The sequence below is a fragment of the Plectropomus leopardus genome, chromosome 15, assembly GCF_026936395.1.
Source record: "Plectropomus leopardus strain MGB_pleo_1.0 chromosome 15, ASM2693639v1, whole genome shotgun sequence".
Lineage (NCBI taxonomy): Eukaryota > Metazoa > Chordata > Actinopteri > Perciformes > Serranidae > Plectropomus > Plectropomus leopardus.
In genome coordinates, this window is record NC_142190.1 from 32,348,563 (window position 1) to 32,376,483 (window position 27,921).

The 27,921-nt window shown below is 39.9% G+C and overlaps 1 protein-coding gene across 6 annotated transcripts in view; it reads right to left on the bottom strand.

Annotated features, from left to right (window-relative positions):
* Positions 1 to 27,921, bottom strand: part of robo3 (roundabout, axon guidance receptor, homolog 3 (Drosophila)) — a 221,239-nt gene that overhangs the window by 119,075 nt on the left and 74,243 nt on the right. Inside the window, exon 1 of one of the 6 annotated variants that reach the window (XM_042499029.2) lies at positions 6,245 to 6,730. The exons of 4 other annotated variants lie outside the window; for them this stretch is intronic. In XM_042499029.2, the coding sequence (XP_042354963.1) occupies positions 6,245 to 6,308 (64 nt within the window). In that variant the 5' untranslated portion in view covers positions 6,309 to 6,730. Of the gene's footprint in view, positions 1 to 6,244; positions 6,731 to 27,921 lie in introns of those variants that run through there. One more of the 6 variants, XM_042499031.2, reaches the window with a different exon arrangement.

Sequence of the window (27,921 nt, forward strand, 5' to 3'; positions counted from 1 at the left end):
CTGTAGAGCAGCAGCTTCGCCGTTCAGAGGACTAAAATGAATCTCAATAGAGTCTGGTTTTTTGGATATAACAGTTTAAAAACTTCTTTGGTAGGGGCTGTCTGACAGCAAAGTAAAGCGGTGAAAATATTCTAAATATAGCATACACTTAAACTGATGTAGATTTTTTTAGGTGGCTTCAAACTAATCAATGAAAGCAGAGTTTGCTCAGCATTGTTTGTACGTGATACAGCAGTTTTCTACCCCAACGTTGTGTTAAAATAAACAAAGATTATCATTGGGTCTATATCATAGACTGTATAAATGATAAAGGTTTTTGCAACTAGCTGAAAGGGGGCATATCGCCACCTACAGTGGAGGAGTCAGACAGACTTCTGTAAATAAATGGATTCTCCCTCGGTGCTTGTATACTGGAACAAGGACAGTAGTCCAGTTAAATGACCTAATGGAGCTGTGATTATAGCCCCACTAAACTGTGCATGTAAACGGACTGGGTACCCTGTGCTCTGTGACTCACTACAGTCAGACGGCTGCAGCCCTTCGCCTCACTCCATGTCTATTTCACTATTACGAGCAGCAACAGAGAGGTCAGACCTCCTAAAACCACTGGAACTAATGCTGGGGGCCATCCATCTGTCTGCAGCCTGAGGTGGAGTTCAGGCAGTATTGTGTCGGGCCCCTCAGGCGGTCACACTTGAGACCTTTAAGGAGAGCGAGAAGCTGACTCGTCCTGTCAGCGCCCGCTGCTAAATAGAGTTCCTGTTCAGTTTATTCCCCTTCCTTTGATGGCCGACGGAGACGTCTCTGGTGTCCCATCATGTGTTTATTTTGGCTCTCAGTGGTACGAATGTGCAGGCGAGATATTACACATGGCCATTAAGCTGGGGAGTGCAGTCCTGCGGTTACATTTGGAGAAAGAGAGTGACGGGGCGTGTTCTTTTCTCTTTCCCTTTTTTTTCATTTATTACAGTCAAATGCACAAATAACTTGTTAATAATGCATCACGAGGCGTTGTCAGGCTGTTGTGTAATGAATATTTGGGACTGTGAAATTCTATTATCAAGGGTATACATAATGAGTGGCTGCTCAGTGACATGCATACCAAAGTACAGCTCAAGCTTTTTCATTACTCATTTCTTATTTCTAAATTTAGAAAGAAAGGAGCTGTGTTTAAAAAAACAAAAAGAAAAAAAAAAGCCGGAAATAGGCAACTAAGCTTCAAACATCAATTTCAGCGAGTGGTTAACGTCGCTGATTGTCTGATGACAGGAAGAGGATGTTTAGTTTCTTGCCCTGCCTTTCAGTACTATTTTTCAATGGGCGTAAATGAGGATTCACTCGTCCCTCAACGATTTTCAGAGCTCATTTGTCATGTATCATACCAGCGCTTGCTGAGCTATTGACAGGCTAATTGATGTGTAAAGAACAGATGGGCAGGCAGGTGGGGGAGGAGGAAGGTACGCTGAGTGTGTGAGTGTGTGTTGGTCCTCTAAAATGACTACAAAGCTCACTGTCTCCTCTTTATTCTCTACTGAAGAAAACATGTTGTCAATATGCCGATAGCAAAAAGCCGAGCTGCTGGATGTTGCCTTGTTGTGCTGTTATGACTCTTCCACACTTTCACTGTTACAAGTCAGTCACGTCAACTACGTGGAAATGACGACGAGACAGGGACTGTGTTTGTACAATGGCGTACAAACGTAAGCTGTGATTGTAAAATAACAAACTGGATCTGGATTAACCCTTTGTAAGAGCTTCCGACTAATGACCTGAGCAGTAAGACAGAGTGAGCAATATGTTACCAAACAAACTGGATCTGGATCACATGTACTGATTCTTAGTTACCTCTAGTGAGATACAGATAGTTCTGCTATAATATGTTCAGGTCTCTAAGTGGAAATCACAAGTTTTAAACAATACTACATCAATTCTTAATGATTCAATATTTGCCATGATTCCAGTTGAAGCAATATGCCGGTTTGAAGGTATACTGTGATATGAAAACAGACGGTTATTATATTGTGTATATTTGCTTATCTGTGATACTGGGAAAAATTTATCTGGATGGAGAACCTCACCTTTATTTAATTTATTTTCAAAAGGGAGATGTTCTACACATACTTACAAAAGTTTCAATAATAGTAATAATCTGCTTAACTTAAAAAAACTGTTTTCATTCCTTTAGGAGTCACTGTAACTGATAATACTAATAATAATTCTGTAATACCCTGATATCATGACATCATGATAACAAAACCATTTTCTGAGATGGTTATTGTACCATTTAAGTCTCATACTTGCAACCCTAGCCACAACATGATTCAGTTTGATTTGATTTAATTCTAAGGCCTGTCATCGATACAAGACAATATCAGTAAATATCCTCTGTCTGGTGCTAGACCGCTAGCTCTCTGTCAATGGATGAAAATTGTGATACAGACGTGCCATGGGAATTTCAAAATAAAGGCGTGTCTTGTAGATGACAATAAGAATCGACGTTTTTCAGTCTTTGCATCAATAATTTCATTTCATGTTTATTTGTATCGGCACAGGTATATAGCATAAAACTGATGCCACATACTACAACATTTATAGCCTAAGCTAATGTTGGATCACTGGTCATTGATTCAATATGTCGAGCCAGAGTAATGTATCATTAAACACCGAGTTTCTAATCATTGTTTAAATATAATTTCAAGCAAAAATGCCAAACTTTTCCAAGTTCCAGTCCCACAAATGTGAGGATTTATGTCAGCAAACATTAGGGTTTTGTAATGCTGGTCGGATAAAACAAGCCATTTAAGTACAACACTTTAGGCTCGGGAATTAACAATAAGTTATTTTATATCTTTGTTATTTTTATGTTTTTTCTTTATCAACAGATTCATTGTTTTTTTCTATAAAATTCCACAGACTTATTGATCAGTAATGAAGACAACCCTTAGCTGAGTCCCATTCCCCAAAACTGCCCAACAACGCCTTCTAACAAAGAGATCGGCCCTGTTCGGACTAAACAAAAAATTGAAATTTTTGTAAAAAATCCCAATGCGGCCTCCTGCAATTTTGGAATTGTGTGTCAGAATGCCATTTTAAATGCAATATTGTTCCACTGCAGAAATGTCCTAGCGTAAACATCATATTCTTCAGACTTAAGAAAAAGTCCCAGCAAAAAGTATACAATAATTCTTTAATTACTTATTTATTTTTTCCAAGGAATATGAAAATAACTATGTTAAAATCATCATTTTTTTTATATCACAAATCGCATCCCAGTTGCAATATCAGTCAAAAAAATCGCAATTATATTGTTTTCAAAATTATCCAGCCTACAGTCCCCATTAATCTAGCTGCCAATAGAGCCCACTGGCAGCTGGTTTAATTGGGAATGTGGGCTAAATGATTCTGAGTATCAGGGACATTTTTTCCTGGAAAAATTGCTGCTGTTGATTTTTTTTTTCCTGTTGTCACTTGGGTGAATTGAACCTTTAACTGGCTAGTTTCTAGGATCTAAGTGATGTGAGTGTATCCCAAGATTGAGAGGCCATACAGTTGCTGGAATGTCGCAAATTAAATCACAGCAACAGCTATAACTCCTGTCAAACTGTCCTTGACCAATCCATTAAAGCCTTCCCAACCTCCACAGTGAGTCACTGTGGATGACAGCGCGTCTCAAATGCCTCACGTAAAACTGAAACAACTGCCAGTAACCAAAGAAAGGAGTCTGAACAATGAGACGTCTTGTTAATTGTGCTATTTCAGCCACATCGCAGACTGCCAAACTTCCTCCCCTGGTGGAAATGGAGTTGTACGCTCAGACTGTAATTACAGTGTGGGTATAAGGGTTTGGCAGAGGGCTATTTGATCTGGTTACTGGTCTGTTTGGGGACAGTCATGAGACAACAAGGCAGCTGTCTTCAAACCCGGCCTCCCAATCACTTCAATGAGAGCACAGCAAACACACGGCCCGTTGACGGTCTTTGGGGAGCGCTGAGGGAGAGAGCTGTGTTGACTGATGGCGACAGAGATGACTGACAATAACAGTGCAGACTCCAGTGTCACCTTACTGGCCAAACAGACTGAAAAGCAGGCCCCTGAAACGTGACTCTGGCTCCACATGAAGGGCCCTTTAGATATGAGAAGGAAAACAGGGACGGGCAGCCAGGAGGATTCTGAAGTTCTTCTTATCATACTGTATAAAGCTCATTTTATCAAATGTATCAGCCTAACATATCCACGCTGGTGCTGATCTGAAGCTTACTCTCCCTTTAATCTGAGCAGCTCTAGATAACAGTGTCAGAATGTGACACAAATGCCTATTCAAATGTAAATTCCAACAAAATAAAAAAAAAGGTCTCGTGTCTAAAAAAAGTACACTTTTTCTAAAAGTCACTGTGTGTTTGCTAAAGTGAAAATAAGAAGCTTTAATCCAGCCTTTGTAGTCCCAGAGGAGCATCTGGAGTCACTGAAGGAGCACTTTCACAGATGCTGACTTCATATGCTCTGGGTTCATAGCCAACGTTTACAGCCTTGTAAAAGGGAGTCTCAGCTGTAGGTCCAGGCCCAAAGACACCACGCTGTCACAAACTATAACATCCCACTCATGTTGGAGCAAAAAAATATGCGTCTGCATATCACAGTCGGGGGTGTTTTCATAGAACACAAAGACATAGGTATGTTGACAAAGAGGCTGCAGCCCACTGGCAGCCATTTACCAGGTATTCATGTGTGACTGATGGAGGAGCTGAGGATCCAGGCTCAATTAAGCAGGTTTTCATCATCCCAGAGGTGACTCAGTCTACAAGTGAAAAACAGACTGTGGCTGATGGTGTGCCTGCAGTGGCAGCTTTCCCTCTGCATAAAGGCACTGTATGCAGAGTGATTTAGATATGCAATTAACCTTTTGAAACGTGGATCAACATCAGTTTTGTTGTGCTGTGTTCAGACGTGAACTGACTGAAAACATTAAAAATTGGTTTGGTTTTTTTTCTCCAAAAATAGGGGAAAAAAGGCAATCAGCAATTGAAATGGCATCAAATGTTCTGCAAATTGTAAAAAAAAAAATGTAAAAAGTGACAAGAACATGACCTTAGCTAAAAAAAAAAGAGAGAGATAGAGAGGGGGAAAATATCAAATAACGGGAGAAATAAGACAACAATTAAAGTATTTGCAATTACGTATTAAAATCATGTTGCAGAGAAAAAACATTTATCATTTATATTTTATTTTAATCCTTTTTCTTTTTTCCCATTATCTTTTGGTATTTTTCTGGAAACTTTCTACAGATTTTTTGCCGAATTTTTGATCATTACTTGTTAAGTTGCTAACTGCCTTCTTTCAGTGTTTTTGAAAGAAATCAAGCCAAATTGTTCAGGTTTTAAAGGATTAAACAAAATGGCCATTGTGCTGCTTTGGATATGAACATCTCGGGATTAAGTGGATTCTAAACCCAAGGAAACTAAGCTTTGCACCACAGACTACATCTTCACCCACCATCACTGTATCATCTGTCTGCTCAACGCAACTATGAAATCCCAAATCTACACAACACAAGAGTGCAATCAAATGCAAATAGAAGAACAGTTTCACAATTCACATACAACATCTGGTGAAGACTTTTATCCAAAGCACATTATAGCAAAAGAAAATCATGCATTTTTAAGCACTGCTACCCACAGGGAGAAATCAAACTCCAAACTCTGCCATGCTCACTTCCAGTACACTGCACCAGTAAATGCAAACTGTATGTTTCATGCTGTTTCTGTTTCACCATTGCATTGTGCAGAGGATATGTCTCCACCTAATGGGCCTAATAATAGAGATAAATGAGCAGGCTCGAATCACAACAAAGTCAGATTTCAGTGGGGAGCAGATGCTGGTGTGAATCCAAGGTCCCTTGGGCAAGACGCACAGTGAGGCTGCATATGGGCTACTCTTGTGTCTGCAGGTTTTAAGAGGCCTTTTAAATGACATCATCCAAGAGGATTACTCACTTTTGCACAGGCATATATATGCCAGGGTTCATGTCAAGGAGCCATACATTAGTGTATGGAAAGGGCTGTGAAATATTAAAAGTGCGTGAGTTAAACTGCATGTGCAATATTCTCATCTTTTATGTGGAACCCCCTTTAAAGCCCTGGGGAGTGTGCGAGAGCTATTTGGGAGCCACCGATATTGAGCATATAAGCTCCATCTGTGCAAACATCACCCCAAAAACAAGCAGCCAGACATGCCATTTTAAACTTACCATATGCCAAAGTTCTGAGTGCAAATAAAACCAGTAGGGGACCCAACGTGTGGCGGTACTCCATTATACACTCAGATGGTTCATAGGTAAATGAGGTTGGTCCCAGTCTTCAGGAGGAGCAGTCTGTGAGACACGCTGTCCAGCAGGCGTCAAACACGGCAACTTTTCCGACCGCTTCGAAACTGCACGTAAACAAGCGGAGAGTCCGCGAACAGCAAGCCGCAGGTGATGAGAGGAGAGGCGGCTGTGAGTGGCAAGCAGCGCCCGCTCACTCTATCACTCACTCACTCCCGGTCTCTCCCGTTTTCACATGAATGTCACAGAAAAAGCACTCATGCCCCCTTCCTCTGACACTCAGTTAGTCCGAAAGTACATGAAGTCATCGCGCTGAGAGGAAAACTCCACTTTGTTAAACACACAACTCCATTTCTCCTCTCTGTCTCCGTTATTCCTCACCGCTCCGCCGCTAGGACTGAGTTACTACAGCCACATCAACGCGGAGCACGGTCCGGAGCCAAACACACTGCAGTCAAAGCACGCACACTGAGAGATACAGCTTCCGGCCTTGCTTTCAAAATAAAACCAAAATTTACAAACGTCTTGCCGCTCTAGTTAGAATGCTTTTCTATCAATAATGCATTTAATAACAACATAGGTCTATGAATAAAAGCCCAACTAGTGACAAGAGCTGCAAATTAGCAATACATATACACTCTTTATGCAACACACCATTATCATACTCTGTATTAGAACTATGCTAAATATATGGCATCAACCCTATCAAATAAAATAAAATTCAAAACAAATCCATACGGTAACTCTGTGGTGAACACAATTGTGTGATTAAACTGATTCATCTTTTTTTGCTTGTTTTGGTTTTTTGCATGATAAAGATTACCATTCAAGAATTTTATACACTTTTTTAGGCCATATAAAGCCATGCATTTTCAATGATTTTTCCAATGTCTACCATACATTTCCAGGCTCTATTAGCTAATACTTCACAAAGCCAGCTATACATTCACACATCCAATGTGACATGGTGAGATACTGTAGGAAAGATTTTATCTTAGAGATTTCAGTTTGTGATTTTGTGGTCTTTGACTTAAAACATGCAATTTGTGTTTCAATTGTGACAGGTTATCGCCTACTGTGATATTATGTTGAAGGCAAACTTATACAGCTTCCGGTTTGGTCCTGCTTCGTTGTGTCTGACTTCATCCCAGCACAGACCTCTTAAAGGGCCAGCGCACTCGACCGCATTGCTCAGACGGGCACCTGAATGATGGTTCTTCACTTCACTTAAACATAAGCATGGAATATTGACAACAATTTAAACTCTAAATGAGATGTATGACGATTTCTCAAGTGGCCTGCAGATCCTCTCCCATCATATGCTGTTTTAATGTGTTCTCTATTAATAAAAGCATTAATTCGAGCAAAACGACATACATGTAGGGGAGACTGGGGGCAATAGTACCATTCTTTTGGTTATTATTTAAAAACCTCTTGAGCTATTTGGATACAATTATTATGTAAGTAACTTGTATCTGGGTTCTGCTTGTTGACAGTCATAAATAGTTTTTAAATGCAATGTTAGAGTTGCAGTATTGAGTGTGTCAGCAAATAAAGATAACAATAAAGTAACCATTATTACTTATTATTTCAGTTATTTAAATATGTTAAACATAAATACAAGCTTGTGGGTTTAAACTTGTATTGTCGTCAGGTAAATAAGAAATGTATGTTTCCTATTTTTATTATTTCAATCAGCACATTTTTACAGCCATCTTAAGATCAAGTATTATTATTATTATTATTTCATATATCAGTTATTCAAAAATGTTAAACATAAATACAAGGTTATAGTTTTCAACCTTTGTTTTGACCACAGAGATTAGACAGGTATGTTGCTGTATTATTTTATTTATTTATTTGAATTTTGCCACACGTTTACAGCTGTCTTCTGGTTAATTGGGGTTGAATAATCTCCCAAATCATGTTGGATTATATGTTTACTTCTCTTAAATGCTGCAAAAGTTTACCATCTTTCTGAGGTAACATCTTAGAGAAACACAATTGACGAGACACAACTGTTACCATCATCAAAGGATGTAGCAGCATTTGGTATCTTTAAATCATGAGAGCAAGAATTAATATTTTCATACTTTCACAACGCAACATGCAATCCTATTTAGAAATAGGAAATGTGAAAAGTTCCTAAGGCTCCTCATAATCCTGCAGATTCTACTCGGATTAAATCTATTTAGAAACAACCTTATTTAATTGAAGTCACACTATTCAATGTGGTGCAAATGTCAACATTTATCTCCAAGCTGTCATCTAAGCACAGAGGCATAAATTATGTTGGCAGTAGTATGAATCCAAATGCAAATTTGTCTTACATGTGAAAGACCTTTGATCGTGCCGACTGCAGTGCTATGTATACAAATCAGGCGATGGAAATGACTCAGGCACTACCAGATACAAACAAACCCCACACACCACTGCAAAATGTCACTATTTATCTGAGTGCGGGCTTTGCCTATACTTGATGGAAAGCGAAAAGCAATATTACATGTGCCAGGAGATATGGCAAACTGCAGCCAATGAGACTTGACATAGCAGGAGCCACGGTTCCGCAATGAAGCAATAAGGAAAGATTGGGTAGAGGGCTGTTGAGCTGAATAAATATTAGGGGTCAGACAGACCTAGTAAACATACAGCTCTTGACATTTATAGAAATGCATTGGATGGTGGTATGCATCAAGGAGCGCATACTAAGATGAGATTTTACACATTGTGCCACACGCGGCTCCTGACAGTGGGTGAAACAGGAATAATACCACATCAGTAAAGTCACCGAGGCTGTTGTAGAGGGCACAGAATAAACACTCTCTTTTTGGGTTAACGGGAGCACTGAGAACCATGCAGGGCTTAAACACCCCTGATATTTCTTTCATGTTTTATGCATGTACATGTTTAATTTAATTGCAGAAACTGATTAATTGAGCATCGCTCTGTGATTGAATAAAACATGATGAGGCCCTCCACTAAATGCATTTCCGTTCGTCTGTGACTGATGCTGCGACTATGGTGTCTTCGTCAAACATTTGGCGTTGCTGTCAGTGGAATCAAGCACTCCATGAATTTAGACTAATTATCCACATTAGGGACTGAATTACAATGACGGCCCATCAGTGGGGTTTTCTGCTGCGCGGCACACTTGCAGCTGAGCCATAGATCATAGAATTATGCCCTCTCTCCACACACAAAGGCTCGTTTTTATGAGGTGATTTTTGCCATTCATCTGGATGTATTGTAAAGGCCTTCGGAGTCAGCTTGTGGGAAATGCCAGCATTAAAACATTTCCTGGTAGCATTATGAAAAGACCACCGCTATGATCTATAGAGTGTAATTCATCTGAGAGCTTTGGGTGGTCAGGGAGTTTTCATATCCTTCGCTCTCAGCATTTATGCAACATAGTTGGAGTCAAATGCTGGTATTTATAAACTATAAATCCAGATTGGCTTTTTATAGTGGAAGAGTTAGAAGATCAAGTTGATTATGAAACACGTTTACATGATGTTAGAAAAAGTCAAATACTGTGTCAGTCCGACTAAAACTGGACATTTAAATATGTAAACATGTTTGTCCAACTGAAATCGGACAAAACTGAATTTCTCAAAACCAGACTAACACACACAGATCATTCAATTGAAAGTTGAGCTATTCCATCATGTCAGCACCTCAGTCAGACTTTAACCCCGGTGTTTAAAGATAGGGACTGTTCTGTATTCATGAGGGGGGAAGCGGAGCTACAAAACAGGTCAGGTACTTTTAAAACATGCAAGCAAGGAGACGGGGGGGCACGGACACGGGGACTTGTATTTTTAATTTTGGCTTAAGTGTTGATTTTACTTGAATATTGTCTCCTTTTTACCTTCCACAACAACTGATGGAGGCAGCGGCAGAGCAGCAGCGGCAGAGCAGCAGCGCCGTTCAGTGGAGTAAAATGATTTTTTCTCAGTTGAGTCTGGTGTTTTTGATATAATAGCTTCAAATCCCTGTCAGTAAGGGCTGTCTGACAGCAAAGTAAAGCAGTGAAAATATTCTAAATGTAGCATACACTTAAACTGATATTGAATTTTTTAGGTGGCTTAAAATGAATCAGTGAAGACAGAGATTACTCAGCACCATTTGATTATACGAAAGAAAGAGTGCATATCTTTACCTGTCGTGGAGGAGTCAGACATATTTCAATCAATAAATGAATTCTCCCTAGCTGCTTGTAGCCTGGGCGAGGACAGTAGTCCCATTAATTGACCTAATCGAGCTTTAACCATAGCTCAGCTAAACTTGCATGTAAACATACTGGACAGGAACAACTGTGTGTGAAAGCTTTACAGATGATAACAAATCTTAAACATTAGACCAATAATTAGCACAGATCCACAAAGACAGCTGATATTTACCATGAATCAAGCAAAATGGAGACATGAGTCATCGTTTTCAGCAGTAACTTGTGTACTCGGCGTGATGCATTGGGCGACTGGGATCCTGTTCATGAATAAACTAATGACTTTAAAGGAATTGAGACTATGATGTATGCTGACCTGGACTGCTTATTTATTCTGGCCAAGCCTGAGCTGCCACTACAAGCAATTCCATTATTCCACCCTGTTTAGACTTGATTAAATGCTTACTTAAAAGAAGAAAGAGTAATATCAAGAGTCCACTTTTTCCCCAGAAATAAAATTCAATTGAGACAAAATGAGTAGCTCACAGAGAAGTGAGTGATTGCAAGAGTGTTATTAATTTAAGATGAGTCAGTCATAAGTTTGAATAACTGCACAGTGATTTTACTTTTTTTTATAATTTACGCTCCTCCCTCAGAAGCCACATTATTGCTTTGCCATTTTATGACAAAATGTTAACAGCCTCAATTGCTCTGAAAAAAAGAGTCATTCTTGAAAAGGTTTATTTCTATTTGCTCAATGTTTTTCCTTTCAGCAGCATGCACAGGTCAAACCTGTAGCTCCATGATTCATGGATAGTCAGGCACAGCTATATTTCCTGTCCAGGGACACCTATAGATGTGACTCACCTTCTCACCTCTAATATGTGACCTTGGAGGTATTCATAAAACGAAAAAGGGACATGGTTCAGTTGTTCATACTTTTCGCTGTGGGTTTAATTTGGTGGCTAAACGATTAATGTTGTATCTGAAGTCTGACCACTGAGGACAGAATTCAAGGCTCACTTTATTGCTGTTATGTATTTTGAGCACATTTTTGGTAATAAATTTCATATAGTGTCACTGTATAGACATTACTTGTGTAACCACAAAAATTACATTCCTTAAGGGGACCTCATCATGTCACTACAATGTGTTAAAATGAAGGATATTCCTATTAAACATGGCCAAAGTTAACCCTTTGAAACCTGGATCAACATTTCTTTTCTTGTGTTGCGTTGTGATGCCTTTCACAAGTATTTAAACATACCCGAAGGAAATTGGTTTGATTTCTTTTGAAAACATGGGGAAAAGTCAATGAGCAACTTGGCAAGACATGTACCACAAATTGCAAGAAATTAGTAGATTTAGAAAATTATTAAAAATAAATAAATAAATAAATGCTATGGAAAAATTTACAGAGAACTAAATTTATAATTATAATAATTATACATCTTAAATTATAGATTAAATAAATAAAAATAAATAATAAATTACATCTTATATTACAGAATTTCACATTTAAATAAAACTAAATTTTTCCTTTTTAATTTTGTTTTTTTTTGTTTTGATTTTAAAATGAAAAATTATGTTACAGAATTATTATCATTATTATTATTATTATTATTAAAGTCCCCCTTTCAGGTCATGTCCTTGTTTGTTGGTTTTTTACTTACTTTTCTTTTCTTGTTTTTAATTTATTTATTTATTTTTATTTTTTGCTAATTTTTGGGTCATGTCTTCTTAAGTTGCCAACTGTATTCTTCCCATGTTTTTGAAAGAAATCAAGCCAATTTGCTGAGGTTTCTTAAATGGTCATCTGCTTCAGGTATGCTGCTGCAAGTGTTTACATAGTCTACACTGCTCCATGTAGCCACATGCTAAACCCTGGTGCTGATGTTTTAAATTTCTCTCTGATTTCAGATTATATCCCTGTTGGAATATGTCTGATTTTGTTCAGAAGCTTTTATCGTTGATCTCTCATGGTAAAATGCATCACTATTCTCCATTACAGTGATTCCTCTGCTGTAATGGTGGTGCTGACACATAGAGATATGGGAGACGTGGAAACACAGAGCAATCAGAGCAGACTGGGCCTCAAGAGTCATACATTAAACAGAGCCTCATCAGACAGAAGACGAATAGAGGTGTTTCATCACAGAAAATAGGCACAACATGTTCTCTTTAAACAATATGTATTATCTATCATATTTTCTTAACAGAATGCAGAATTGCCTGAAATGAGCAATGCTGTGTGGCACATGACAGGGCCTCGTGCTCAAGAACCCTCAACATAAACCAGCACAACATGTATAATGTAAATGCAGAGTGTAAAACTGACTGTGGATACTTCATGGGCCAAACCTTGGTATAAAATAGCCTCAAACCTCACAGAACAATCGCTGTCTTGTCGACTGAAAGGCGAACAAGCTTCTTTTGTCCTTAGAACACCATATGAAATTCTGTGCCGATATGCCCGCTGAGAAATTGCCAACATCCTTTACCAGAAGCACTTTCTTCCTGGGTATTAATCCCTTTTAACATGTATGACCTACAGTAATGGCAGCTGTGATATAGTTGGGAGTACTCAAGAGGTAATTTTGCATGCTAGCATTTAGAGCTGATAAAGTTGAGGGGGGGAAAGTCCCACCAATATAAACGCCCACGGCTGTTGATGACAGAGATAGGCTTTCTTTGAAAGTGTGTCATTTGTTAAATTTGTGCAATAAAAGTTGCTTAAAAATATTGCTGTTTAGTTGCTCCAACCCTAAGGAGCATGATTTACACCCCAAACACAGCCTGCTCAGCAGTGGCTGTTCATCTTCAAAGTACCCTCACAGTCCCCACGTCGCTGACCATGATGGAAGGTTTATTATGTGGTTATGGCCGCTGCAACACCACTGCCAAAGCAAGAAGCAGAAATGTGTGGTAACCCTTTGAAACATGAGGGAATTGGTTTGATTTCTTTCAAAAACATGGGAAGGCATTGAGCAGCTTAACACCACACGGCCTAATAACAGCAAGAAATCAGTAAGTTAGAAGAAAATTACCTGAAAACTGAAAATAAGCAAAGAAAGAAAGGTAAAAACAAAAACAAACAAAAAAATCATCAGGAAAAAAAGTGCAAAAAATAAATATTTATCTATTCATTTATTTTTCTGCACTTTTTCAGGACATTTTACTGTTTGTTTAATGTGACTGAGGTGTATGTAGGTAGGTAGATATAGATTTTTAGGTCATTTTCATCACCTTTTTGTAATTTCTTGCAATTTGCGGCACATTTCTTGCCAAGTTGGTTATTGCCTTTTTTCCTTTATTCAAAGCGTTAAACAGCTAGTTCAGGTGTCCAAAGAAAACTGATGTTGAACCAGGTTTTCAAGGTTTAAGATAGCATCAACAGCGCAGTGTGCAGTTTGGGAGTCATGTAATGCATGTGTCCCTGTATCTGATGCTGCAGCAGAGCATGGATAATAAGTCATTAGGACTGTTAGGAATTTTAGCATGCTGGCCTGTTCTTGATCAAACATGTGCTCTGTTCCCAAGAAACGCCATTAAATGCATATCACCTGTATCTATAGTCACGCATCAGAACCGACTTCAGTCCCCCTCCCTCATTACTAGTAATGAGACCCCTATATGTCTGCACCTTTTCTGACCCAGAGCTGGTAATGGAGGACTGGCCCTTTAAGAGGCTCCAGTGAATGGATTCTATTATAGATTAATTGATTAAGAGGGTGGTGCTCTGAGATGACAATATATCTCTTTATTGATCTGCCTTTCAATGAGATTGGCTGTTACCCAACCTCCCTGAGGGATGGAGAGAGAAAAAAGGGAAGAAAATAAGAGGGGGAGAAGGTAAAGCAGGGCTGTTAAGGGGGCAACTAATTTCCTGTTTCTCTCGCTGGCTTCTCTCAGCTTGGAATCAGTCCCACAGTGAGGAAATATGAGAGATCCAGCGGGCTGAATTCAGGCTGGACTTCTCTTTCACATATATCATTTTATTTCTCCCCTTTTCCTTCACACTCTCTCCTCTGGTCTCATTATATAAGAATCCACCTCTCTATGTCCCCTTTCTTCACCGAGACCTCTTTGTCTTTCCTGTTACTCTGTAATGAGGGGCCCCCTATTAATTTGGGGGCTCTGAAGCGAAACGTGCCCTCTGTTCCTCCCCTAACCGCTCTCTGCAAATCCACCAATTTGATATGACTGTATGAAGACAGAGTGGGCTGTGGCGTCTGTTTGCCACCACGCATCATGATGAGGAGGGCAGATTAGAGTGTCAAAGGCAACATTAACCTCTTGTCTGTCTGCTGGGGTTCAACCATTCAACTGGTTTCATATACTGATTGTATTTTGTAATGAGTGGGGATTACATTTGGCACGCACACTGTGAGCTCTATGGATCTCTCTCTGAAGACCGCAGTCGAGGGTTGCCAATAATGGAAATCGGTCATAAAGGGGACTGAATGGGGTGAAAATGGTTATTCTGAATGTCTAACCACAATTTTGCGTTTTATGACTTGGCTGTCTTTTGAGTTTGCAAGATGATGAGGACAGGAAGTAATCCTAAATGTGTTTTCTTTGGTAGTGAGCCAGAGCAGCTCCAGTGCATCATAGAACACATTTTAGCAAGGGTGTCACTATGCAATCTCCCTTAATTGTTCACTGGGGTTTGTAGTAACACAGATGGCATGTGCTTCATATGGCTTTTTCATTCCACCAATTTCTTGACCAGTGGTGCTCTGTGGGTTGACAAACTGCCATCACAGACACACCAGTGCTCATAAGTTCTAAGTGCTATATAACAGGCAACTGGACTTTCTTGAGTTTCTTGATGATGTTCACCTCTCATAAGAGAGGCTTTAGATGAGAGGTGAAACATCTTCAAGAAACTCGAGCAAGTCCAGTTACTTCAGGTATTACACTTTGAAATAATATTGACCAACATGTTCTCATCCCAACTTCTTGTGTGTCAGCTGTTTATGCTCCGGGGTGCCGTTACCGTCAGGTGACAAAACACAGTTAGACTTCAGAAAAAGGGGAACATGGTAAGGTGTGGGGAAAAAACCTCACATCCACACTGAAAGCAAACGTCTGCACAAAAGTCAGTTTTTTGTAGGACCCATCCACTTCCCCTCCCGCCCGCCGTATAAGTGCACCTGCACATCTTTTATCAAGCTGATAGCGGCAGCTTTATCACATGATACTACCGGTTCCATCCCGCTGCGTTCTTATATAATAACAACACCATCGGCAGTGGCTTTTGCATCACGCTTGTATGCCGACAACACTGACAGAGCAGATGTATTTCACGAGTTTGGAGTAAGAAAGAGCTTGGATGACTGATAATCTTTACCAACATAAAGCTCCTAATGAGAGAAATCTTTACACTAAAAGTCCGTAAACACAGTCCTTTATAAGATCTGTACTAGACCTGATGGTCCTGACAGACCAAGCCGACGATTAGCAATTGGTCAAAGTTTGGCCGCCCATGAGCATCTTTTGCTCTAGTTTTTAAAGTCTGTCCCGTACCTTTGGCCTAGTGCCAAAGATTGGCCCTTACCAGCTGAATTTTGACAGATTTAACATGTTGAATAACCGTCTGAGCTGATAGAGCCCATCAGTGAGTGAAATCACACATCTCTAATGGACTAATGGAGTCAGTAGTGTTTAACTTCAATACCACACAGAGTGCACTCATCGCAGGATTCAACATCTCCTTCACTCCTTCTGCTTACAGGTAACCTTAACCATAAACCCAGCGGCGCTACTACACTCTTAACTCTTCACTTTCTGGAGGTGACCTATGGGTGGGCTGGTAGGTCACATCATAATATCTCAGCAAAATATATACGTGTCTAACCATGAAACTGTTCATGAATTTTATTGTTGACAGAACATTTAACTTTCAAGATGCAACCTTTTAAAGTGCTCACTTTCTGACACTAAATAAAGATGTACACTGTAAACACAAACATACTTCACAAAGCATTTTTTTCATATAGAGGCATGAGATGGTACTCAGTTAAACACTCATACTCACTCACACAGTGATGAGCACAGCCATCTGTAGTAATCTGGGGTTCAGTATCTTGCACAAAGACACTTCCACATGTTTACTGGAGGAGCTGGGGATCGTACAACCAATCTTTGATTAGTGGACGACCAACTCTATCTTATGAGCCACAGCCGCCCTGACCGAGACAAATGTTCTTTATGATTAGATTATCTTTTAGCAATTGAGCTCTGAAAGAGTAGAAACAATTTGAAACAGTTTGTGTCATTGTGCTAAATGGTAACTAGCATCTTGAATTGGTCATCTCGGTCTTCAGTTTCCCCCTTTTGCATGATAAATGTGGATGACCGCCAACTGCTGGTATGGACAGTTATTTCCTCTCACATACATTTTAGCTGGCCATTGGCTGTGGTCTTTGCGGTTTGTTCAAGTGCAACTTTTTTTGCCAAGACACAGAGGGCAACAGAACAGCCGGTCTTCGTCTCCATTAAAGGTCAGTTTGATGTCTGGGCCTTAAGGCAGAACATGCACCATTCCATCTACTCAAAGTATTTATTATCATGTCAGGTTATCCTCATTACAGGAGCAAAAGTATTTTTTATTACACATAAAACAATGTGCATTCATGTTCACCTCTCACGTCTAATATCTTGTGCAGTATGATGGAAACTATTCCCCCTAAGAAAAGTATTAGACTGTATCTCCAGTTCAGTCAATACTGAATGTTTGCCAAACAAGCTTCATTGAAATGTCACTATCACAGCTTTACAAGCAAACAGAGGAGAGCAGTGAAGGTTTGTGTTTAGTTCCAGCCCTCATACAACAGCCCTGCAGCATCTAACACTTCTGTAACACATGTTGAGACTGTGAAAGCGAGGTGTTGATTCAACTCTCTGGTCATGTCCAAGGCAACAGGTTGTGGATTTGTTGTTTTAAACTGTTGGACATCTTAACAGCATATTTGGGACAGAAGAAAAATGAGACAAAATTGTCTCATCACTTGACAACATAATCTCTACAAAGGTATGATTTATTGCACAGCTGTCATATTGGATTGCATGATATTGCACAGGATGTCATGTTACTGTGTCCAGCCTGTGGTGGTTCTGGCAGAAGATGTGCATCTTCTTTGAAATAGCCTTCTTCTTTGGCTCCAAGTGGTGTCAGGACAGAGGGTCAGAGTACACAACCGGCTGCCGCACCGCACTGCTCTGTAATTTAGCCTCCTCTGCTTCCCCTCCCCACAGAGCTCCCATCCGTTCGTTTCCTCAGAGATGAAATGACTCTTCCAATTCTCCCAGTCTGCTCTGGGGAGGAGGGGTGGCGGCAGCAATTACGGCCCTCCCTGCAACACACACACTCTGGCGAAGCTGCTGGAGAGCCAGAACAAAATTGTCTGTGCTCTACAGACAAGCTCCTCCGGCTCCATCCCTGCTCTCACCTGACATTAACAGGCAGTCCTGGCCTTTCACACAAGCTATTATGGTGTGTGACAGGAGCCATTCAAGCCTAGCAGTTAGCTGCCTTTCCTAAGATGCCTTATTTTCAGTCAGGATACATGAAATGCCACAGGCAAGAGGGAAGAAAAGCCACTGATCAGCTAACGTGTAGCTTTCTAACACGTTCTCATCAAAAGTCGTCACATGTTGCCACTTTGCAGTGAACTTTCTTATCTACATATTACACACTAGATTTCCTTCTGTGTCTGCTTTTCCCATTCCAGGATGCCGTTAGGGTGACTAAAATGACCGCACATGGTTGGATGATGGGGCACGTGTTATGTTCAGGCAAGACAAGCACAAGTCAATCAACGCCATCAAGTCAACAAATGCACATGCTGGCAGAGATGGTTCACACCTTGATTCCTCCAGCAGCGTGTTGGTTACATTACGTCAGTGGTGCTGTTTTACTCCGTCCTCCACACATCTCTATATTCCACCGGGAGCATCTGTGAGCATTTCAGAAGCAGAGCTCCCTGTCTGCTGATACTGAAGACTTGCTGAGATTGTGCTTATTTTGTCATTTTCCCTTGATTTTGTGGTCATTTTCCTTGACTTTAGTAATGGCACTATGGCTGAGTAGGCTACATATACATATACATTCTTTCCCTCTCTGTCTGTTTAAATTCTGTTTGTTGATGTTTTTAGCCAGAGCAAAGACTTTTGCCATGTTTAGGTCCAAAAACATGCAAAAATTGATAGTTATACAGATCAGTATAAAAACATCGTCATACATGCAGTAGATTGAAGATTTGTGGCTTTTTTAGTTAAAAACATATCCATCTTAATAATTATACAGATGAATAATTAATAATTCAATTGTGAATGAAATAGATATGTAGGAGATTTTACTGTCCAACCATGTTCTCAGCTGATGCCGTGATGCGTATCATGTGGACATGAAAGGGGCTTTTGGCGTTGGGCTCATACCCCAAAAGAACTGTCAAAGTGGCGGCATTTGGCGACTTCAGAATGAGAACAGGTTGAGTTTTCTAACTAGTGAATCAGCATGCAAAGAGTTCATTCACCTGAAGCCTTCTCATTTACGGCTGCTTTTTGTGGAATAGCATGCAAAGCCTGTTTTCCCATCAAGAGATCTGCAGTTGGCTTTCTCAGGATGTGATGGGAAAGTCACATGAAATTATTAAAAATGAAGATAGTATCTGTGAGATTGGAATCGGAAGGGAGATTGTCGCCTGATAAAACTGGCCATATCGCACCCCTGTTTCATCATATCCAATTCCAGGGAGCAATTATCCCAAACATGCACAGATCAGACAATGCTATGTTTTCCACACTGACTGTGAACAGCAAATACCAGAAGCTTTTGTCTCCTGCATTGAATTTGACCCCATCTCATTGGACTCCTGCTGAGAGGTAAGCTAATATTCTGTTATTACTTTAGCTGTGTTTGATGTAAAATAGCCCATTATATTTCCAGGACAGAGCTGTTGTGTCTGGCAAATTGGAAAGGGAAAGTAATTACACCATGAATATACACAGCCAGCTCATTTGTAGTATTGAGAATGGATCTAATAAAGCAAAATAACACTCACAGCAGAGATGTTCCCATTTTAATGGGAGATGGCAATAAATAGTGAGGTACTGACTGTGCATACGATATTGCAGTCATTTGTTGAAAGCATGGACCTTTACCAGCCAGACCTTATGGAAATGTCTCAGAGGTCGTTGGGGAATAAAGAGGAGTGAAATACATGAAAGCATATCTGGTCTTATTTTTACTTAATTTCTTTAAGCCAGAGACTTTTATGGGTGTTTTTTAATGATGATTGCTATTTAAAATAAAACCTTTGGTGGTTTGTTCTTAACTCTGGTTAAAATTCCATTAGAATATATTTGTGCTTTTTGTTGTCTGGCTACTGTTATGTGCTTATACAGCAATCAAAGTTTTTTTTATAAGGTCAGCAATACCAGCCCATCATCATTCTGAAGTTATTCACTGCTGCTTTGAAAGTGCTTTTAGCACACGATCCCGACAAAAAGCACCTTTCATGTCCGCATGATACGCCACCAGACGGCATGAGCTGAGACATAACTAGTTGATCATCGTTATTATACACAGCTGGACAGCAGGACAACACCTGCCGTGGCAGCCAGGTACGTGGACAGGCAGCTGCATTTGAGAATGTGGCCGGACGGAACCTGTCACGTTTGCATGATACGCTAAATACACGGAATACACTAACAATTAAATAATCAGTGTTTGCATAATGTAGTATTTGATTTTTTTGCCCTTCTTGGTGGCTTTGAATTGTCACTTGAACTTCAACACATGGCATTCAAATTAAAAGCTAATAGGAATCATGGCTTTTACACTGCAGAGGTATGTAAGTGTTGTTTTAAATTGTTTTGACAAAAAAATCACTAAAGTCAGTGGGTGGGTTTACATTAACGCTTAAAATGCTAAACTTGAAATTGTGAATATAAAATACACCTAATGGGAATATGTCAATCTAAAAAAAAACTCCCATTTATAACAAAAAAGTTTTTTACACCAGCATGAGGTGGTATTTCAGTCGATTCGAAAAAGCCATATATCACAAAACTGCAATGGAGACACTTTTTCACACATTTTTTTCACTTTTCTAGGTCACATGATGAAGGAGCTGGCTCTCTCATGATGCAGCAGGAGCTACAAGAGGTGTTACTGCATCACATAACTCTTCAAAAGTTGAAGTTTTGAATCCATAATTCCTCTGTGAAATCGTGGACTATCTCGTCTCAGAAATCCTTCATATGTGGCTGCTCCCACGTATAAGGGGCTCGCCTTTCCATTATTGTTCGCAAAACACGCCTATGAGGCCTTCGACTGGAAATAATGGCGGCTAGAGTGGTGGCTGCAATAGAAATAAAGCTGCTCATGTTTTGAACATTGATCGCCATGCTTTTTGGAATTTTATCGCCAGAGGAGAAGTGGCATAACTTAGTGAGAGAAGTGGCATAACATCACTAAATGGAAATTAAATCATCCTCATCATCAATTGTGTTTTATTGACATTTCAGAAATATTGCTTAAGTTTTACCCAAATCTGTAATGGAAACCTGCCTACTACAGCATCCAGCATTCAAATACAGATCTGAGAAGTACAATGAAACAGGGGAAATCATTTTCATACAGTGATGTGGTGAAGCTGTTTCAGTTAAGTCATTTCATAATTATTTGCTTTGTTCCTTTTTACTATTTGAGTGTAAGTGAAGTTGTTGTTTCAGCCCTTTATGAGGCCTGGTCTCCGTTCACATAAAACTTATAGTAGAAGACTGCTGTGCCTTACACACAGAGAAAAACAATATGTTTCTCATGGTCTTGTACTGAAAACATGCACGAAAAAATGTGAGTAATCAATTACAAGATTGGATAGTTTATGGTGCTTTGATTTGCTTTTGTCTCTGCTAATTACATCACATTCTCCCTCCACTGTATGAAGTACAACCTTACAGTCAGAAGCTACTCTGTGGTAATGAGAAACAACTGTATTACCTAATTAGCTGAAATCAAAACTGTAAAACCTTGAGCTTCATGCACTTCACACAACAATTCCATTAAATGTGTGAATGAATGTAGTGTGATTTCTCAGCAGTCCTATGGGAGCTCCTCTACAGCTCTGGTTTAAAGAAGCTCTAAAGGTCGCTCAAGGACTTTCCTATTTTTACGCAGAGTTACATTCCCTGCCTCTCAGCGCTGAGGAAAAGTAAAGCGTCCAGTGAAAAGTGGCACTGGCTTTCCTTCTCAGCCCTCTTCATAGGCTGTCAGGGTTAAGCCTCACTACCTCAAGGGGAAAATGTGAGATGATGGGTGAGAGTCGAGTCCAAACACTTGCAGAGGTCGGGGAGAGGGGCACGAAACATTCCACAAGGCTTAGTTACCTCTCAGAGAGAGAAAGAGAGAGATACCTGAGGCTACAGGGACACTGATCAATGTCAGCCAGAGCGAGGTAGCACTCAGTAAACCTATCTTGACAGCCTCGGTAAACAAAGAGAATGGAGAGAACATATATCAACCAGGAAGGATTTGGGACTGTATCAGGGAAGGTGAATGTGAAACTTTTGGTGCTGTCAGATTTATTTATTTTTATCTTTATTTTCCTTCGTTAAAAAGTTAAAATTATATATCATTAGTCGGTTCTCAACCCAACTCGTCGAATATTGCCACTACTGGCTTTCACATTAAAATATGATATTTTAGGTACCCCTCTGCGTCAGTTTTGGGCGTTAATGGATTGTGTGTCAGTTTACTCTTGCTACATTCATTGTGTCTTTTTGAAATACATTTTCATTTTTAAACTTCAGTTTAGTTGTAGATGATACAATCTGTTGTTGTTGCACATAACTGAGACTACGATGCCTGTAACACACTGCCTGTGTGAGCATTTTTAATTTTTTCAGTGCCCATGTTAACAAGTTATAGCAGCCACACTGTAAGCAGCGCTGGCCAAGCACTCTCAGCTGACTCTCAGACACGGCACATCAAGAGAAACAGTGGCTCGCCATTTTTTTCCCACGTGAAGCATGCAGTTGTCAACAGAAACAGACTGTGAACATGTTTTTTTGTCAGTATTATTTGACAAATTGGGTTGTTACTGCAGCATCAGAATAAGCTGCTGCCCACTGCCCATTTTGTACAATACCACCTTAAAGGGAGCCTCAGTGCGTTGGTTTCAGATGCTAACATCACTGACAGGATTTGACGAGCTAGGAGTGAGAACGAACTGATATAATAAAGTCAGGATCATTCATTTTGTGGGATGCTTTTACTTTTACAAAGACTTCCTTTTTGTGATTTGTTATTGTGATTGTTGGTGGTCAAAAAATGGCAGTACAGTGAGTCACACAAAGGCAATAAGAAACAAAGGTACAACCATTCACCCATCACTCACTTACACACACACGCACACACACACACACACACACACACACACACACACACACACACACACACACGTCTTATCCCTTTCATCACTGCCTCACTTCAGCCTCTTCCCTCTCCATCAGCAATTCTTTTTTTTTTTTTTGCTCCATTGTCAGAGATGGCTTTATCCCCATGAATGCAAGGACATCACTTGGCTGAAGGCTAGGCAGCGCTGCACTGAAAGAAAGCCCTTCGCACATGATTTTGGCTTTCTCCCTCCTGGCAGGGTAGAAATCAAAATCCCTTGTTCACTGAAAATTATTGCCGGATTACCTTTGTCTCCCAGCGGCGCTGCTGTCAGAGCTAAACCTCGCCAACCTGGATTTATGACCTGTGCGAGTGCGGGAGTGACGCAGAAAGCACGACAGGGACGACACATGTATTCGTGTTTGCAATTTTCATTATATATGTCCACCTAAGAGTGTGTGTCCAAGCCCACCCCCCTCTCCCTCCATCCCATGCCTCATCATCATCTCTTCCTGCCTTTGTCTCCCACGCTCCCTAATGATGACAGGAACGGCCGGGCTCCCTGAGAGCCAGGTTCCCACTTTAATGTCTCCTTGCCTTACTCCCTTGCTCTCGGCTCAGGTTTCTCTCCGCCCCTGCTCTCTGATTTACAGCATCCCCGGTGGCTGACGGGGGGAGAGAGGCAATGCTGGAAGCAGGGGAAAGGGGGGATTCATTGTTCTCTTTCTCTCTCCGCTGTCTCTCTTTATTCATGATATCTCCAGCCTGACCGGGGACATGCCGTGACCCCAGGGAGAACGTGCGGCACGCTAGTGACAGTGACTCCCGAGGTGCACCTCACCGTGTGTTGTGGCTCTCTGGCTGATCACAAAACAATAGCCCCCCTGCCCATCAGTCTGAGGGAGTCAGCTGGGTTGAAGTTTAGGTGAATGAGAGCTATCACAGGATCGCACGCAAGGTTGGACCATGAGCGGTGAATAATGGTTATGTCTGGGAGTGCAGGGGGGGAGTGGGAGGTTTAACGCATTAAGTGTAACAATGAGTGTTGCCGCCGTCATCTGACATCGTCCCTCAGGGAGGTGTCACATGTTTTGTATTGTTGTCCAATGTTGTTGATGGAAAGCAGCAACCTTGATGCTTCTATAATCCAAAGTGAACAATGTGAAGGACAGAGAGGGGATCACTTTGACTTTTTCTTTTCACCATCTGTTGGCTCCATATTGGTGGGATGTGTTTTCATGATCAAACTAACCTTCACGTTTAAGATTTAACAGTTTCAACACGTGTACAGGCAGCAATGCAGCATTGGGTTTCACTTGATTTATGTCTCTCTTTGACTCTTGTGTTCTGACTGATCAGTATCTATGTGTCCAGTAAATGTACTACACTGAAAAAACTGAATATTTAGATGGATGTCGTCTTCCAATACCCATTTGAACAGATTTTTGAAACCTTTTTTTTAATATTACAAATTTATTAAAAAAAACATATTGATAAATGACACTGGAATAATTGAAAGTAATGATTTAAGTTGATAATGATTAATTGTTTGCAAAGGTGCGAGTAAGTCACACATGTGCACGTCACAAGTTTTTACCTTCAATTCTCAGGTAAGTCTGAAGTTACTATGGTGAGAATCAAGCAAGTAAAGTCATAGTTCAGCTCAAACAAGTCACAAGGCAAAATCGTATGGAATTTGGATGATCTGGTCAAACATTGGCTCTCTAACTAACGTCTAAGTGCCTAAAAAGTTAGCTAAACAGACACATTCACACACCTTTCTTTGTGTTTTTTTCAGTGACCAATGAAATTGTTGTGGTGGTTGTGTCACTGTTATACAGTGCATACCACTGCTCTCCTCTTCAACTTTTATTAAAATCACAATCCTTTAATCTAAATGTTATTATTTTTTGGACTAGCCTGCTCCATGGTAACTGCCCGCTGTTCTGCCTCGTCCCAGTAGGTAGCTAGTTGTGTGCACATTGCACTAGAAATCCCCCAGTCGGGTTTCAAAAACAAAAACATAACTATTGTAAAATGCAAATATTTAATAAAGCAGTAAACTTTTTTCAAGTCACCCGTCTCAAGTCATAAATATCAAGTCGAAAATCAAGTTGACTTTTTTTTTTATCAGTATCTTTTCAGTCAATCAAGTCAGCAGTCCTTAAACTTCTGACTTAAGTCTGACTCGAGTCAAGTCAAGTGACACACGTTTCCCATCTCTGATTGATAATGCAAGCATAGTCAGGTAAGGGTCTAACTAGCAGCTTTAGATGTTGTAGGACCAAACAGTTCAAGGGAGTCCCTGAGAGGAGCTGCCCACTGAGGAGCTCCCCAAGAACTACATATCTTCAAGGACATTTGAACGCTGAGGTGACGTACTGTGAGCCAGCCAGCGATTTGTATAGCACTCACTTTCACTCGATGAGTCACGATCTCATTGTATTTCCACCACTATATGCTCAGTAAAACCTCAATTTCACAGTCAGTCTATTCAACATGTTTTCTTCCTTTCTTTTTTTGTGTTGTTACTATGAGCTGTTTGTGTTTTGCATTGTCTGTTGTTTACATGACTAATAGGTATTTTTGATTCAGTTGCTGGTGCTATATTGGCTCATGTGTTAGACCACTAAACATACACTTATTTCTGTTCCAGTCACCAAACATCACTAATGGGTTCTCTTGGGCGGGGAGAGTACCTATTTTGAAATGGTAGCTAAGAATCACCCTTAAAATGGCATTTTACAAACTCCAATTGTTCCTAGTTCTTAAGTTGCTGACAAAAGAGGGCTCTTATGGTATGAAAAAGTTCCTTCTATCTGAAAACGCTCTATGTGGGGCTGTCATTAGTGCTTTGAGCTAAACGCTAAAATCAGCAAGCTTAAGTGCTCACAGCAACAAAGCAAACATGCCAGTGTTAGGCATGCTGACGTTTGCTAATTAGCACTAAACATGAACTACAGCTGAGGTTGATGTCATTGGTTTTGTAGGTATTTGGACATAAATCTTTTTTTTAGTAGTATTGAAAAAAAAAATCAGGAGATCATCTGAGTTATTACACTTCCACCTACAGAGGTCATGTATGTGTAAATCAAACTTCATGACAATCCGTCTAATAGATGTTGAAACATTTCACTAAAAGCACAATTGTTGAACACATTGTGGCACTTTAGATAAAGTTTTTTTCATCTGTGGACCATGAATTTCTATACAGATAACCATGGAAATCCATCAGTTATTGTCTGGCACATTTCAGCCTGGATCAAAGCAGTGGACCAACCAACAGAATCAATATCGCCATCCCCACCACCATGATACTAGCAAGGCCACAAACACTTGTCAAACAACTGCCTTTTATAGGTCTGCCTGCACGGCACTGCAGCTCTGACTCAGCAGCTCATGTCAAGACATGAGCCCACAAAGAGCTCATGCAGGTAATGACCTATGTGCGGTTGTTAAACAGACTGTGGAATAGGTTGTCAAAGCAGGAACACCTGTTTGACAGAGTTTTAGAGCAGGTGGACAGGCCAAAGAGCAAAGGCCCGAGTCTGTCAGGAAGCACTTTGTCGCAGGAAAGATGGCTGTGTGTAGCTCTGCAAGTATCTGAGAATAGCATCCTCAATAAACACAAGCCCTGATATGAATCAGCCTTACAGCTGTTCAGGCAACTGTTGTTGCACATTATTTACACTCCATTACCTTTTCCTGAGTCCTGTGGCTACGGTCATGACAGTGTTTACACACCCAGGCTGTGTTGCAGAGGGCAGACAGGGTTCATCAGAGCAGTGGAAATTTGGCTACAATAATACACATGCACACTTCAAGCTCCAATTCAATTTTATGATTTAAACCTTTAAAACGTGGAGCAACTTTTCTTGTGCTGCTTTCAGACGCCTTTCACAAGTATTTAAACCTTTGAGCCCAGAGCAAATTAGTGTAATTTCTTTCAAAAACATGGGGACAAAAATCAATAAGCTTAACTTGATTAACTGTTTCACAAATTGCAAGAAATTAGTACATTAAGAAAATTATTTTTAAAAAAGCAAGGGAAAGATGTGTGGGGGAAAAAGAAAAGAGAACTTGGGAAAAACGATATTTATAATGATCGAAATTACATATTTAAAATTATGTAAAAAAAAAAAGTATTATAATTTTTTTCTTTCTTTTTCTTTTTCTTTTTTCCCTTTGTTAAATTCTTTTGTCCTCTCTAATTAATTAATTTCTGCTTTTATTGCTCATTGCCTTCTTTCCATTTCTTTGAAAGAAATCAAACCAAGCTACTCAGGTTTCAAAGGGTTCCAGTTTAAATAAGAAGTAATGATTTAAAGCATGTATAGGTCACCATTTAATGTAAAAACCTTCAAACCACTGGGTGTGCAGAGGGCTGACTCGCCCATAGAAAGGGCATGCACCATCTACATATTTAGTTCCTTATTGAGCCTGGTTAACATTTATGAGGCAGAACGCACGCTGAGTTAAAAAATCTGCATGGTGGATCCCATAAATTAGACTTCCAAGGGAGCAGAAACACACTGCGCTGATCATTTAAGAAACAAAATGAATGTAGATTAGGATGGATATACACTGAGATGAGAATTTTGATGAGGATCCTCCAATTAAATCTTTCCTCATTTTGATGCATCCCTCAAACTGGTTCATAATGAGGACGTTTTCATGAAAGTGATTACAAGATGAGCTTAGAAGAGAAAACAAATTTGAAAAGTTTCTCAGAAGTTATCTGAAGCATATTTTATCTTCAACAATAAAATCATACTCAAGCTTTAATTAACATTTCACCTTACTTGAACAGTTAACCCTCTACAACCTGCATCTACATCAGTGATATATAATATATTTACAATTATGTTACAGAAAAAAATGCCCTTTTTTAGGGTTATTTTCTTGTTTATATCTTATTTTCGGGTAATTTTCTTGTGTTTTTTACAAATTTCTTGCTATTTTTTTCCCTTGCTCACTGCCTTCTTCCTGTAGTTTTGAAGAAAATATAAGCCAATTTGCTTAGTTTTTAAG